At 40.1% G+C, this 16,456-nt stretch overlaps 1 protein-coding gene across 3 annotated transcripts in view; it reads left to right on the forward strand.

Moving 5' to 3' along the window:
- The window catches only part of reln.L (reelin L homeolog), a 206,685-nt gene that overhangs the window by 170,211 nt on the left and 20,018 nt on the right, over positions 1 to 16,456 (forward strand). For all 3 annotated transcript variants that reach the window (XM_018252669.2, XM_018252671.2, XM_018252670.2), the window contains exons 46-50: positions 433 to 601; positions 3,142 to 3,282; positions 3,617 to 3,794; positions 12,706 to 12,899; positions 15,458 to 15,714. In XM_018252669.2, the coding sequence (XP_018108158.1) occupies positions 433 to 601; positions 3,142 to 3,282; positions 3,617 to 3,794; positions 12,706 to 12,899; positions 15,458 to 15,714 (939 nt within the window). The remainder of the gene's footprint in view (positions 1 to 432; positions 602 to 3,141; positions 3,283 to 3,616; positions 3,795 to 12,705; positions 12,900 to 15,457; positions 15,715 to 16,456) is intronic.

Genomic DNA, 16,456 nt, shown 5'->3' on the forward strand with positions numbered 1-16,456 from the left:
CAGATTTCAGAAAGCCACTGTTTTTATAGACAACTGCTAGTTTATACTACATTTGGTTATTCAAACTGTTTTCCTTGTAATTGACTGTTATATGCACTGCAGGTAATACAGATCAGTCAATCTTATCTCCATACAAATTGCTGAGACCTCTGCAGATAAAATAGCTCTCTCTCTCTCTGCCAGTGTAAATGATTGTAAAAATCTTCATTTCAATGTAATTTGCCTATAGTTCATGTGCAATTAAAACCGCAGATTTCTCTATTTAGTGTTTGCTGGTAGATACAGCAGTTTCTGTGCTGTCATGACACTTAGAAAAGCAAAACCAGAGTAGAATTTAAGATAAAATGATATGTTATACTCTAAGCTTCTTATCCTTAAGCAAAAAAAAATTAAAATATAAAAATAATATAAGGTTTTTTTTACTTATTGTAGCAATTGAATTGGAATATTCTGTGGATCTTGGTCTTTCATGGAATACAGTACTTAGAGACTGTCTCCCAACAAACGTAGAATGCAGTAACTATCAGCTGCAGAGGGCACTGGTGTCTGATACATTCAACAAATGGACCAGATTTACTTTGCCTCTGCCTCCTTATACCAGGTGAGATTTTAGAAAAAAATGTTACAAACTCTTCATGTTTTCTCTGATTGAAAAATGAGTAACATGTTTGTTGTATCCATCTTGTCAGACCTTGGGGACCTTGGGGCAAGCCACACAATTGAAGGCAAACTGAGAGTTTGTGGTCCATCAAAGCCAGGGAGGGGGAGGCACTAAAAAAACTAAGAAATGATACTCAATATGTGTCTCTGGGGCTGTTTCAATATTGTTTTTGCATGAAAAATTATAGGTTATTGCAAGTAACCCGAAGGCAGGTTCCCAAAAGTCGTAGGCCACTTTTACACCAATGTATATACAATACCAACGTTGGGGTTGATTTCTACCATAATCAGTACATAGTATAATCAGTACGTAGTCAAACCCTGATATTTTATGTTTTCCTGGATCTTTGGTCCCCTGGAAAATTTAAAATTTGGGTATGACTGTAGATATATACACTGAAAGGAGTGTTGTATGCATTAAGATTAAATTATTTACTTGTACATGAGTCAGTGTGTAGAATTTAAACATGTACCAACATCAGTATATAGCTAAGTGAAACACTCATGTTCTAGTCTTTTACTGGATATTCTCAGTAGCCTTGACAATGATGAGATCTATTCCTAGTCCTTAAAATGGTACAAAACATGATACCACAAAAGGATAACACAAAATTGCTTTTTTGTACCTTTCCAATTGTGAAACACCAAATCAGCTAAGAAATATAACTGTATTCTAGACTTATTTGTTTCCCAGCTGAAAAAGATCCAAGAGCAGAGTTTACTTGATTTTATTGATCCATGGTGTTCGGTGTATTGGCATTAATGCCGTTTCACTGTATTTTAATTTGTAGTCAAGAGGTTCTTTCATTGACAGAGGGCCATGTGGTTTACTTTTCTTGTAAATCAAATTTGAGGAAATACTGCACAGTGACTAGAAATATATCTTGATATGACTTAGTGCAGAGGCTCTAATTTGTTGACAGTCCATATTTTGCTTCTGTTTATCCTCTTTTTTTAATCTTCACATTGGCCACACTAAAGTTTTGATATGCTTCAACTTTGGTCCAACTGGAGGCATACATTTGCCCAATCAAGACATGTCCAACTCCAGAATAAGTCTGACAATGAGTTTGAAGCTGTACTAATCACAGAACATAAGACAGTTGGTACAACCTTATTGGAACAAAGACTCTTAAATAAGCCCCAAGTTTACATTGCAGAAAGGTTCGTTATAAATCCAGATATTGTGGTGATACAGTTTGACATGGTAGAGGAAGATTCTGGGCTTGGTCTAAGATAATAGTTTTTATTTCTTGTTATTCTGACAGCAGGCAGAGCATGCATATGTTTTGTTGGGCCCATCTTACCAGCGCTATTATATTTTTAAACCACAGTCCAGAGTGTATACAATGTTAGTGTTTCTAAACCTTTTTCTCTGAGTAAATTAAATTCATCGAATTTGCTTTTGTAACCTAAAAATTGACTTAGAACCAATTATTTGAATTACTATTTTCTACTGTAGAAACAATAATAAAGGGAATCATGGTGACCCACTCTTAACATTATGGGAACCCATTTCTGGGACACAACACATAGGTTAAGAATCTTCTGTTTTACTAATTTCAGTAAGGCAACAAACTGGTGAGCTTCCTGTAGGTTATTGCTGACCCCAGGTTCTTTGTGGCTTAACTTGAGAGTGTGAATGCTCAAATGCAACAGAATTCTCAGCAAATTGCTTAGTCTAATATGGAAGTCTGAGTTTCATCAATATTCTCTTTAATGACAAAACATATTCCATGTTTACTGTTCTACGTTTACTCTTTATTGTTCAAGCATATACTTTAATACAAAATGCATACATTACAAATCCATAGGATTAACTCCCAAGAATTTTCTTCTGGTATAGTATTACAAGAATAATTTTATTTCACTCCTTTTTGCTTTATATTACTGGAACAGAGGTAAAACATTGTGAGCACTGACACCTACAGGTTTTGTGGAGTTGGTGCACTTGCTATTTATTTCCGCATCTTTGCTTCTTAATCATTATAATGAATGCATAAAGAATTGTTTGTTATTGATCACCTTCTACAGCATATCCCATAACATTGCTGTCGATGCTAAAAATGATACTTCCAACAAGATGAACTCTACTAACATGTTCCATGAACTCGCATACACTGAAGTGAAACTATATATGTCAATAGAAATATACCAATTGGTTCAGATTTAACAAAAATTTTTAAATGTTAATGCCTCCCTATTAACCTGCATTGTGTTCATTTTATCACAATGCTCATTCATTATGAAGGGTTAAAGGTTTGGGGTGTGAGAGTTTAGATTTTCTTCAGTCAAACATATTTTGATTGTCTGACTCATTGATCTGATTTGCAATGTATCAATTTGTTAAACACTTTCCTGACTTCAAACTACTAGGGATCATTTAGGTTTCGACTGTTTCGATTCTAATAAATCTGACCTTAATTTTGTGTAAGGCAGTATTATGCTAATCAGCTCCTCCTTTTGGTTTCTTGGTGTCAGGTCTCAAGCTACCCGATTTCGCTGGAATCAACCATCACCTTTTGACAAACAGCAGACATGGGCTATTGATAATGTCTATATTGGAGATGGATGTGTGGATATCTGCAGTGGCCACGGACGCTGTGTTCAAGAAACCTGTGTGTAAGTATAGAGGAAGTAAAAAAAAATATGAGGAAATAAATTAACAGTCACAGTATTGTAATTGGTTTCCCAATGGTAATGTATGTGTTGTTAACATGGCTTACACCAAAGTCACATGTAAATCCAATGTACATCTTCCATATAAACAGCATCAGGCCAGAGCTACAGTATCTACAGTATAAGTGGAAACATTATTTAGTAATATGTACTAAGTTTACAAAGCTTTAAGTATCATGTATTCCAGATATTCTATAAATTATGTTGTAGGGTAGATTCATTGAGGAGGCATTTGCTTTTCATTTTCTAATCAGCTATACAATGTATCTGTGTACAGGTGTGATGACAACTGGGGAGGACTTTATTGTGATGAACCAGAAGCGTCTCTCCCAACACAACTGAAGGACACATTTAACCGAGCTCCATCCAGCAACAACTGGCTGACTGTGAATGGAGGAAAGCTTAGTAGTGTATGTGGTGCTGTGGCCTCTGGGATGGCGCTTCACTTCAGTGGGGTTAGTAAGATCATTTATGGTTTTTTTACTGTTTTGATATTTCTTACATTGTTCTTTGACACATTTTATGGCACATTCAGTTCTGATTTTGGAAATGAAGAAAAACACTTTGAACAAACAGTCTCCAAATGAAAGCTTGCTTCTGCGTAAAAAAAAAAAAAAAACATTCTTACCATATATATATATGTGTTATAAAGGTGTTTTATAATGATTGCTTCTAAGGAAATCCTAAAACTACTTCATGTTAGGAAATTACCAGGGATGGACACAAGTCTGTATGACAGTTGCTTACTCAGTAATCCCACCCAAACCAGAGCTATCTGGCTGATATATTTTACTGAAAGAGGCCACAGAACATACTGACACATAGAAGCAAACAGGCAACACTGATATAACAGTTGATTATTATTTTATTCAAATAACATTTTTAAAAAGCCAGTGTCAGGAGTCGAGGCGAGTCCGAAGGTATGAGCCTCCCCCACGCTTCCCACTGGGTTGCGCCCTGAGGGTTGATACAGGACGCCCCCAGATAAGGAATAGCAGGAGTGCTAGGTGAGCCCGCAGAAATAACAGTTCGTAATAAGGGCCAGCACTTATCTGCAGGTGACGAAGCGAAGTCAGGAACAGGCCGGGTCATACACAGAAAACGATCAAGAACCAGGTACCAGTTGAGGGAAATCCAGAGGAGTAGTCAGGAAAGCCAAGGTCGAGATCAGACGAGCAAATGCAGGAATCCAGGGATAATCAGAAGAGTAGTCAGGAACAAGCCGTAGTCGAAATCAGAACAGACATCAGTAGTATACGCTTAGTGTCAGTAAGACGATCACCTCGCACTGGGCCTAGGTCGGAGTGACCTTTTAACCCCAGGACGCATGTTGGCGTCAGAACGCGTGCCTGCGTCAGAACGCGCGCGCGCACGCAAATGCGCGCCCGCGTCAGGAGCTGGGGGACTGTGGTCTCTTCCCGAAAAGGTATTCTTCACCACGGGTTTCAATAAAGCTACATGAAAAACAGGATGAATTCTGTAAGTAGCTGGCAATTTAAGTTTGAAAGTTACCTCGTTCACGCGTCGAATAATGGGGAAGGGACCCAAAAATCGTTGACCCAGCTTCTTAGACGGACACGGAAGTTTGATGTGCCGGGTAGACAACCACACCAGGTCTCCAACTTGAAACTCAGAACCCTTCCTTCTCTTACGATCAGCAAAACCCTTGAAGTTGTTCTGTGCTTGGGCCATTGCTTGTTGAATTCTTAGGGTATTATTGAGGAGAAAAGAAAGTCTCTCTTGAACCGCGGGCACCTCTATACCCTTAGGAAGATTAGGAAGCATGTGCGGATGGAAACCATAGTTAGCAAAAAAAACTGTACTCCCCGATCCGACACAATCTCGTCTGGAACTCCATGGAGTCTGACGACTTCTTTAATAAACACCTCAGCCGTAGAAGATGCAGAAGGTATACCGGAGAGGGGAACAAAATGTGCCATCTTGGAGAGTCGATCCACAATTACAAAAATTGTATTGTATCCTTGCGAGGGAGGAAGCTCTACAATGAAATCAACGGAAATGGAATCCCATAATCGAGTAGGCACAGGTAAAGGACGTAGCAACCCCAGAGGTTTAACATGTGAATCCTTAAACCGAGCACAAGTCTCACAAGAAGATACGTAATCCTTGCAGTCCTTAGCCATGTGAGGCCAGAAGAAGAACCTTTGAGCAAGATCTAAAGTCTTAACATATCCCATATGACCCGCCAATGGATGATCATAAAGTAATCTTAGGGTCTCTAAACGAAGTGTTTCTGGAATGAAAACTTTGTCTTTCAAAAAAAATAACCCATCACAAACTTGCAACTCCCCGTGTGGAGATAAAGAAGAGGACGCGTCTTTGATCTTTGAAAAAAGTTCACTCTGAAGAAGAAAGAAATTCTGAGGACGAAGTATCGTATCCGGGGGAAAAGGATCCTCTTCCTGACTGTGTAACCGTGAAAGAACATCAGCTTTCTTGTTTTTAGAGCCAGGCCTATAGGTTATATGGAAATTAAAACGAGAAAAAAACAATGCCCACCTGGCTTGTCTTGGTTTGAGACGTTTGGCGGTTCCTAAATACTCCAGATTTTTATGGTCTGAAAAAATAATAATCGGGTGCGATGCTCCTTCCAACAAATGACGCCATTCTTCAAATGCTGCTTTAATGGCCAAGAGTTCCCGGTCAGAAACATCATAATTCTTCTCTGAAATGGAGAGTTTCTTAGAAAAGAAAGCCACAGGATGAAGAGTGTTGTTATTGCCGGTCCTCTGGGATAAAATAGCACCAATAGCAGTTTCAGACGCATCAACTTCTAGAATGTAAGGCAGTACAGGGTTAGGATGCTTTAAGACAGCAGCAGACGTAAACAGATGTTTTAATTGATCAAATGCCTCTTGTGCAGTCCACTGAAAGTGTTTAGTGGAACTGGTTAAATCTGTGATAGGAGCGATGATCTTAGAAAAGTCCTTAATAAACTTTCTATAAAAATTCGCAAATCCGACGAAACTTTGTACTGCTTTCCGGGAAGAAGGAACAGGCCAATCTAGAATAGCGGACACCTTCTTCTTGTCCATGCAAACTCCATCAGAAGAGATCACAAACCCCAGGAACTCCACTGAAGACTTGCAAAATTCGCATTTCTCCAGTTTGGCATACAAACGATGAGTTCGCAGACGGTTAAAAACCTTCCTTAGTTTCACCTCATGGTCTTGTTCGGAGGAAGAAAAAATTAAGATATCGTCTAGATAGACAATCAAAAATTGATCCAAAAAATCTCTGAAAATGTCATTAACAAAATGCTGAAAAGTAGCAGGTGCGTTGCACAAACCAAATGGCATAACGAGGTACTCATAATGTCCAAAACGGGTTCGAAAAGCCGTCTTCCACTCATCTCCTTGACGAATCCTTACCAAATTATACGCCCCTCGCAAGTCTAATTTAGAAAAAATCTTGGCCCCACGAAGGTTTTGGAATAATTCAGGAATAAGAGGTAACGGGTAACGATTTTTTACAGTGATTTGATTTAAGTGTCTGTAATCAATGCAGGGCCGTAAGGAATGGTCCTTTTTCTCCACAAAGAAAATACCCGCCCCTGCAGGTGAAGTGGAAGGACGAATAAACCCTTTCTTCAAATTCCCGTTGATATAATCTTTCAGGACCAACAGTTCAGGCTCAGACAGAGGGTAAATACGTCCGAAAGGAATTGGAGCCCCAGGAAGCAAATCTACAGGACAATCATAAATTCGATGAGGGGGTAGTGTGTCAGCTCCCTTTTGATCAAAGACATCCATGTAGTCCTGAAGAAAAGAAGGAATAACCTGAAAACGAGGATCTTGAGGTGAACACAAAGCAAATGTTTTAGAAGTGGTCTTGGGCATAAAGAAATGAGAAATACAAGCCACAGACGAAAATTGTAATGCCCCAGTGCTCCAATTTATTGAGGGATTGTGTAACTTCAACCATGGGAAACCAAAAATTAACGGGAAAAGAGGAGAGGACACCACATCAAAAGATAAAGTCTCAACATGATTAGAGTCAGTGATAACAATAAGTGGTGTGGTCTCTAACATCACTGGTCCAGAGGAAAGTTGGGAGCCATCTGCTGTCCTCACAAGAAATGGTTGATTCTTGGGTCGGGTCGGAATATTGTGAGCTTTAATAAATTCTTTATCGACAAAACAACCGAGTCTATGACGACTTTACTCCTTAGGAACCCTTGGGGCCACTGTAGAGAAATAGGAACAATGAGCATAGGCAATTCTCGAGAGGAGGAGGATGAGGACGGAAAATAAGTCGGATGAATATGCTTACCCCCTGGCAGGGCTGCCATCAGAAATCACGGGGCCCCACACAACAAAATTTTCTGGGGCCCCCCCTCGCCACCCCTCCCTCAGTATGAAGGCCACACAAGACACAGGCATTAAAACATGAAGTGCCCCCCTACAAGTTAAAAAAATAACTTTGGTGCCCAGACCCCTCCTACAAGTTTTGGTGGTCAGGTGGTGGTTAAAGAAAAAAAACATTGGTGGCCAGGGCCCCACACATTTAAAAAAACAAACAAACAATGAGCCAGGGCCCCCACACATTAAAAAAACAACAAACAATGAGCCAGGGCCCCCACGCATCTTTAAAAAATAAAAAACAATTAGCCAGGGCCCCCACTTATCTTAAAAAAAAAAAAAAATAACAAAGGGCCCCCACACATTTTTTACAAAAAAAAACCAATTAGCCAGGGCCCCCACACATTTAAAAAAAAAAAAAAACAATTAGCCAGGGCCCCCACACATTTTTTACAAAAAAAAACAATTAGCCAGGGCCCCCACACATTTTTTACAAAAAAACCCCAATTAACAGGGCCCCCACACATCTTAAAAAAAAAATAGAAAGGGCCCCCACACATTTAAAAAAAAAAAACAATTAGCCAGACCCCTCCTACAAGTTTTGGTGGTCAGGTGGTGGTTAAAGAAAAAAAACATTGGTGGCCAGGGCCCCACACATTTAAAAAAAAAAACAAACAATGAGCTAGGGCCTCCACGCATCTTTAAAAAATAAAAAACAATTAGCCAGGGCCCCCACTTATCTTAAAAAAAAAAAAAATAGCAAAGGGCCCCCACACATTTAAAAAAAAAAAAAAAACAATTAGCCAGGGCCCCCACACATTTTTTACAAAAAAAAACCAATTAGCCAGGGCCCCCACACATTTAAAAAAAAAAAAAAAACAATTAGCCAGGGCCCCCACACATTTTTTACAAAAAAAAACAATTAGCCAGGGCCCCCACACATTTTTTACAAAAAAAACCCAATTAACAGGGCCCCCACACATCTTAAAAAAAAAATAGAAAGGGCCCCCACACATTTAAAAAAAAAAACAATTAGCCAGGGCCCCCATGCATCTTAAAAAAAAAAAACAATTATCCAGGGCCCCCACACATTTTTTACAAAAAAAACCCAATTAACCAGGGCCCCCACGCATCTTAAAAAAAAAAACAATTATCCAGGGCCCCCACACATTTTTTACAAAAAAAAACAATTAGCCAGGGCCCCCACACATTTTTTACAAAAAAAAAACAATTAACCAGGGCCCCCACACATCTTAAAAAAAAAAAATAGCAAAGGGCCCCCACACATTTTTTTTAAAAAAACTATTATCCAGGGCCCCCACACATCTTAAAGAAAAAAAAAACTAGCAAAGGGCCCCCACACATTTAAAAAAACAATTGGTCAGGGCTCCCACAAGTTAAAAGAAAAAAAAAACTGCACGTACCTTAGCCAGGGAGTTCAGATGCCGGTATCTTCAGTTTCTTGTGCTCTGATTCGCCAGTGAAATGTAAGTCCCGGTAAAGGCGCACGGAGCTCGGATGCAGGGGACCGGCTGTGCAAGTAAGTGCAAGTAAGTGCAGCACGGCCGGGCCCCCCTTAACTCCCCAAAACATCCGGGCCCGGGACAACAGTCCCCCCTGTCCCCCCCTGATGGCGGCCCTGCCCCCTGGTCGGGTAGGACAGTTCCTCAAAAAATGACCAGACAGACCGCAGTAAAGGCATAAATTGTTCTCTCTTCTGCGAGACCTCTCCTGAGCTGAGATAGCTGTTCTCAAAAGTCCAATCTGCATAGGTTCAGGAGCAGTTGTTATCGAAGCAGGGGAGGAAATAGATGACGAAGTTGCAGAGACGTATGAAGGCAGAGGGGCCTTAGGTAGTACCCAGGATGCTCCAAAAGAAGGTGTTGCAGCTCTCTCTGCGCGTCTCTCCCTTAGACGACGATCAATCTGTACACACAGGTCGATCAAAGACTCCAATGAATCAGGTACTCCTACTCTGGCTAACTCATCCTTCAGAGTAGGACTCAAACCCAAGCGGAATTGATGTCTGAGGGCCTTGTCATTCCACTCGGTGTCAGTGGCATAGGTGCGGAAATCCGTCACATAATCTTCTACTGGGCGTTTGCCCTGACAAAGAGTCCGGATCATAGTTTCAGCAGTGTCGGACCTCTTAGGATCGTCATAGATCTGAGCCATAGCTGAAAAAAAATATATCCACACTAGCCAGTAGGGGACTTTGGGTTTCAAACAGACGATGAGCCCAAGTCTTGGGTTATCCGGACATAATCACTCCCACCCTGATTTGTTCTGTAGCATAAGATTGACTTTTCAGGGAAAACATGAGTCGACAGTCATTTTCAAAAGCCCTGAATTTAGCTCGATCTCCTGAAAAGCGTTCAGGAAGTGGTATCTTGGGCTCGGGCGTCGGATGTGTGGAAGAAGAAGCTACTCTCGGGAAAGCAACCGAAACTGGGGGTCCAGGAGGAGGAGCGGCAGCAACAGTCATGTCTTGCATCTGGGTCTGTAGTTGTTGGTAGCCCCCTTGTAAATCTCGAACAGCCCGAGTAAGACCAGCTAATTGCTGAGCAACGATTTCTAAAGGGGAGAGCGCTGGTTCTTCGGACTCCATGGCGAGGTGATACTGTCAGGAGTCGAGGCGAGTCCGAAGGTATGAGCCTCCCCCACGCTTCCCACTGGGTTGCGCCCTGAGGGTTGATACAGGACGCCCCCAGATAAGGAATAGCAGGAGTGCTAGGTGAGCCCGCAGAAATAACAGTTCGTAATAAGGGCCAGCACTTATCTGCAGGTGACGAAGCGAAGTCAGGAACAGGCCGGGTCATACACAGAAAACGATCAAGAACCAGGTACCAGTTGAGGGAAATCCAGAGGAGTAGTCAGGAAAGCCAAGGTCGAGATCAGACGAGCAAATGCAGGAATCCAGGGATAATCAGAAGAGTAGTCAGGAACAAGCCGTAGTCGAAATCAGAATGCGCGCCTGCGTCAGAACGCGCGCGTGCACGCAAATGCGCGCCCGCGTCAGAACGCGCGCCCGCGTCAGAGCGCGCGCACGTAAATGCGCGCCCGCGTCTAAACGCACGCGCGCATCAGGACACGCGCTCGACCCAGCAACAGGCGCCGGAGTGGGAACACAGGCCTGAGGAGATGTCAGCTCAGCTTGAGCCAGATCTGCTGGATCCCGACAGCCAGAGATCTTCATCATTACATTTATCACCAGGATAGGCTCAGACCATGTATTTTGATCATATATTATGAACAGCCTAGGTGGAAAAGGATAGAGTGGATGCGTAAACTTTCCAGTAAACTTAATATATTGCATATTTGAGAACTGCTACAATAAAATCATACTGGTAAAGTTAAGTTACCCAATAATCATAGTATAGATAAGACTTTTAAGTATGGCACAATCCACTGGATGGGATTTATGCTTAATTCTGAACATATTTTAGAAACACCTGTGTCCGTGCTTTCGTAAATGATCCTGTAAATGATTTGCTTCAAATGTCCTGCTTTTATTTCAATAACTTGCTAAAATCCCAACTTCTTTCTCTTTTTTTGGTCAAGCTGCTGTAAAAGTGGGTTTGTGGAAACTGAATACTTATGAAAACAGAATATGTATTATTTTAGATTTAAGTGAGCTTTTGTGCTTTGAAAAAAGAAAATATATAATAGTGAACAAGATGCCAGTATAATATTTGTTGTTCCGTAAGCAGATAATCAGTCAGGTCTAAATATTGTAGGTATATGTACAGGTATGCCTGAATGGTGGTGTACATATTAGTCTGCTGGTTACTGTCAGGCCTGGATTTGTGGAAAGGCCACCTAGGCCCGGGCCTAAGAAGGCAGGATTTTAGGGGGGCGGCATGCTGCCCAACCACACCCACAAAAACATTGGGCATGTGCTGGAGATACAATAATTTTTTTAATTTCCCGTGCGCCAATTACCATTGCTCCAGTCCAAATGATGAAAATTTGCACGAATAAAGAGGTGAATAGAGGAGACAGGGGTGATGCAAGGCAGTGGGCCTAGGGGCGCCCACTATGTAAATCCGGCCCTGGTCACTGTATGCATCTATGTCTGAAGGCAGGTGTGCACAGAAGTATGATGGTACTGTATTGTGCATATGCCTATAGGTGCGCAAATTAGTTTTATCCTATGATCATTTGTCAGCGTGATCATCTTACTCCCTATTATTACTTTTATAATTGATCTTCTACAGCGACTGCTGTTCCCCCTTTCAGTGATCACGCAGCCAACAAAAGTGTCAATTGAAAAGTAAATATACAGTGAACATGCAGTATACTGAGGGAATTACAGTATATATGAAGTGTCAGCAATCCATCACTTTCACCTACCTAGCACCCTGCATTCATCAAGCTGTCACAACGGCCTTAATGATTACCCCTAGACCAATGCTGTGTTTCAAAGTCATTGTGTTCCGAACATGTTTAATAAATGTTGCTCTTCTTTTCTTAACCAATTTTTATAAGCACTGAATTAAATTCCCTGTGGTCGCCCATTCATTATTGCTGTGTGATGCATTTCAGAGATACAGATGTCTATGTTATTAGATATTTGATTATGCCTGTAAAATACAATTTAATGTTATTAAACTAACATCTATAAAATTGCTGTTCCACAGTTAGACATTAGTTCATATGTGTAAGGAGAAAAGGCATACTGCTGCATGTGTAACTAGCATTGTAATGAGCAAATGTATTAAAATGCACCATCCCCTTATGCCCAATAGATGTGTGCTCTAGGGTGGGCAAAGGAAGATGTCCTTAGAAACAGTTACATTATTCTTCCTCAATTTTATCTAGGTACTTCACTCACTTTTCAAAATAGTATCAAATAGCAGCTATATAGCATCACTGCTTAGATTGATAGATAATTGTATACACAACACCAACTAAGAATATCCTAGTTATTACTTTAAATGCATTATGATATTGCTCATAACTTCTTTACTGTATGCCTCTTTAATTTTACAACCTTATATTGGACTGAAATTTAAAATGTGCTTTTGGTTTCCTGTTCCTCCAGGGATGCAGTCGTTTGTTGGTTTCTGTGGATCTGAATCTCACTAATGCTGAGTTTGTTCAGTTTTATTTCATGTACGGCTGCCTCATAACACCTCACAGCCGTAATCAAGGAGTTCTCCTCGAGTATTCTGTGAATGGGGGTATTCATTGGTTTCTTTTGATGGAAATCTTTTACGATCAGTACAGCAAACCTGGGTATGTATCCAAGCTAAAAACCAAGTTTGCCAGATATTGTTCTGGTGTAAACAGGCGAATGGAATCTTTTAAGGTTTATAAGCTATTAAAAGACATTTAGCAACTGATTGGCCCACGATTACATAGGATATGAGAAATTTTATATGAGAATAAAAGCAGAAATGCACATTTGTATTGACATATTTAGTGGAAATACCACTTTTTAATCTTTGTAAAAGCGTAGTAAAGACAGAGCCCTATTTATTCATGTTTTATAATATCAGTAATCTCCCTTTGCTCTTCTATCCTATACACCTTCAAATGAAAGTTTGGCCTTTTTTGCAAGTGTGGTTAGTTTTGTTTTTTAATTTTTCCTTATGATCGTTAAAGCATTGGAGAGTATATAATCGTATGTACAGAACATTCTTTCATTGCACATTCTACCTTTATGTGGTATAGTTGAGCAAATGCTTTCATATTCATTATTATTATTTCATTATTTGAGGCTGGCAATGTAAACTTCTACTGAAAAGCGCAGTCGTTTAATACGCAATATAGGAGATTCTTTAAAGCTATCTAGGGAAGATATCCTTAGAAACAATAACATTGTCCCACTTCCACTTTTTATCTAAGCACTTTAATCACATTTGGTAACAGTCTCAAAAGTGTCCTTATGGAACTACAGCACTAGAATGATAGAGAATGTATAGACCATATGCGTGGCACCAGGGAGCAGCTCAGAGCTGGTGTAGACCAAAAGATGAATGGCCTTTCCAGAGGGGGATTTAGCAGATCAATGTTGAAGAATGGGAAAAACCATTAGGCAGGAGGCCTGTCTGTCATTTAGTGAGATGAAATATATGGTGGACAGCAGAGACCTTAATGAATGATGGAGGAAATGACTTTCAAATGGGAGCTGTGGGTACATTAATAGTCCCAGCTTTTCAATACTGATTGATAGAGACCCCTAGGTGCTTTTTTTCTCATAAATAGGAGGATTTGATTTTTGCTTTATTTCCCATGTGGCCTTAATGTTACTATAGATTACACCTCCTCTAACGCACCCTAGCAATTAATATTTGTAATCATTGGTGACATGAAATAAAATAGAATTGAATAGATTAGTTTAGAAAATAAAATTCATGCCAAAATCTAGGGATAAAACTGTATAAAAGGGATTAAACTATAATTATAGATGGATACTTAATCCCTGTATGTTTTAAACTAGTTTCTTTGTTCCGTTTGTTCAATGATTTGCTGGAGTCTGTAAGGTATTTCTTTTTTTGCTGTGAACGACAGTACGCAAATTGTCACTGTATATATTCCAGTCTAACTGTTGTTCATAGAGAAATAGCTGATAGGTGCCTTGGGACCTACAAAAACACGACTATTTGTAATTAGTAGTACTATTGAAGCAGATGAAAATCCAAAAATAATATTTAGTCTAATGAAAAAAGATATAGGACAAATTTATGAAGTGCAGGACTATGTTCTATGTACTCCAGAATGAAGCACAAATGCCTGCACCTCTCCTGTAAATACAGTGCAATCTGTACATGGGCATTCCCTTGGATGCCCACTAGCTTGAAAGGTGAGGCACTTGCCAGAATATATGATTTATAATAAATGTTTTCAATTTGTCTGCATTGAAATCAGCGAAAATCTGGCCTTCCGTTATATCCAGTCTGAATAACAGTTGGAAGTTGGTTTTAAACATTTGCATTCTACTTAAACACATAAAATAAAAGAGATTTGTTGCAAGTTATTAAAAATGGAGTTGGTAGAAATCAGAAAATGTATTCTAACCTTATGCAGCTACTCGCTTATAAGCTTGAGTATTTAGTATGTGTTCCCTGTGTTATTCGCTGTGTCTGTCTTGTATTATAACAAAGAAAATGTTTAATGGCATTCCTGTGTTTAGTACCTTGCTTAAATGGTACTGAAAATACTGAATTAAATTCTCTAGCTTTTCCTCTATTTTATGCAGTTCTCTGCTTGATTATTTTCATTTTTGGGTCTAGTAAAGTGCCTTCTGTTGGAGCTGCTTTGGGAATGTGAGCCTAGCGTGGATAATTGTTCTGAAACCAACAGTTAAGAGCAAGTTAAATGCTCTGTGTTTATTTATGCTGCCACTTTCTTGTTTTTTACCAGCCTACTGGAATTGGCCAATATGCATTTCTATATAAATTGAAATTGATCTGACATTATTTACATGTATACTTTAAAGGCCAATATTATACCAGGTGGTTTCTCAACCTGCAGAGAAACTTCCTGCATGTGCACTGACTTGACATGGTGTTGCGCACACATACAGAACAGATTTTGGTGCACAAATGCATGCCTCAATCTCCTCCAGGTGCATCTACACAGGCCAATCCATTGACTGTCAGTGCACTTGTATCAAGGAGCATATGGGCGGCTTGGATAGTCTTTATTTCTCCTGACTGCATTTCTAAACAGTGGGAAAACCAGCCTGGTGCTCAATTGGCCTAACTGAAACCTTTTTAATATATCTTTCTCTCTCTCTCTCTCTCTCTCTCTCTCTCTCTCTCTCTCTCTCTCTCTCTCTCTCTCTGCAGTTTTGTGAATATTCTTTTGCCTGCTAGTGCCAAGACAGTGGGAACCCGTTTCCGCTGGTGGCAACCAAAACATGATGGGCTGGACCAAAATGATTGGGCAATTGACAATGTACTGATTTCTGGCTCTGCAGACCAGAGCACAGTGATGTTAGATACATTCAGCAGTGCACCACTCCCACAGCATGAACGCACACCTGCTGATTCAGGCCCCACCGGAAGAATAGCTTTTGAAGTGTTTGGTGAAGACAAAACCACAGGTACAATGTCCAAAACTGTTTCTTTCGTGATCTTCTCACAGGACTAAAGCTGGCAACAGAAAGGACGATTTCTTGATATCCAATAAAAAATGTACAGAGAAATAGGGGTGCAGCGAATCAAGGATTCGGTTCGTAATTTGGCCAAGATAGGCCTTTTTCAGCAGGATTCAGATTCGGCTGAATCAAAGTGCCTGGCGAACGGAAACCGAATCCAAAAAATCACGTGACTTTTCTAACACAAGCAAGGAAGTCAAAAAATGTTTAGACTGTCTTTCCACTTGTTTCCTTATTTACTTATGCAAATTAGGGTTCGGATTCAGTTCGGTATTCAGCCGAATTTTTCACAAAGGATTTCAAGATTCAGACAAATCCTAAAATAGTGTTTTCAGTGCATCCCTACAGAGAAACATCAGATAAGCATCAAAGTCCTATTCTAGCATGAATGACCAGTGACCTATTATATGTGCTTGTGGGTATCAGTGGTTGACCAGCATTATTATTTTTTTTTTAAAAGATTTATTTATTAGTCCAATACAAAGCCATACAAAGTAGCATAGTCAGCACAGTAAACAAATAATGCAATTGGCAACGCATCGGGAGATTTTTAGTTAAACCCCTGGGAAAACAAAGAGGATGCAAAGAGGCATCCGGGGAAAGGCGAAAGGTCATATAGAGAGCAGCGTGAGAAGGAGATAAGAAAAGAGGTGAGATAAGGAGAGAGGAGAAGAAGAAAGGAAGAAGA

Source organism: Xenopus laevis, chromosome 3L (genome assembly GCF_017654675.1).
Source record: "Xenopus laevis strain J_2021 chromosome 3L, Xenopus_laevis_v10.1, whole genome shotgun sequence".
NCBI lineage: Eukaryota > Metazoa > Chordata > Amphibia > Anura > Pipidae > Xenopus > Xenopus laevis.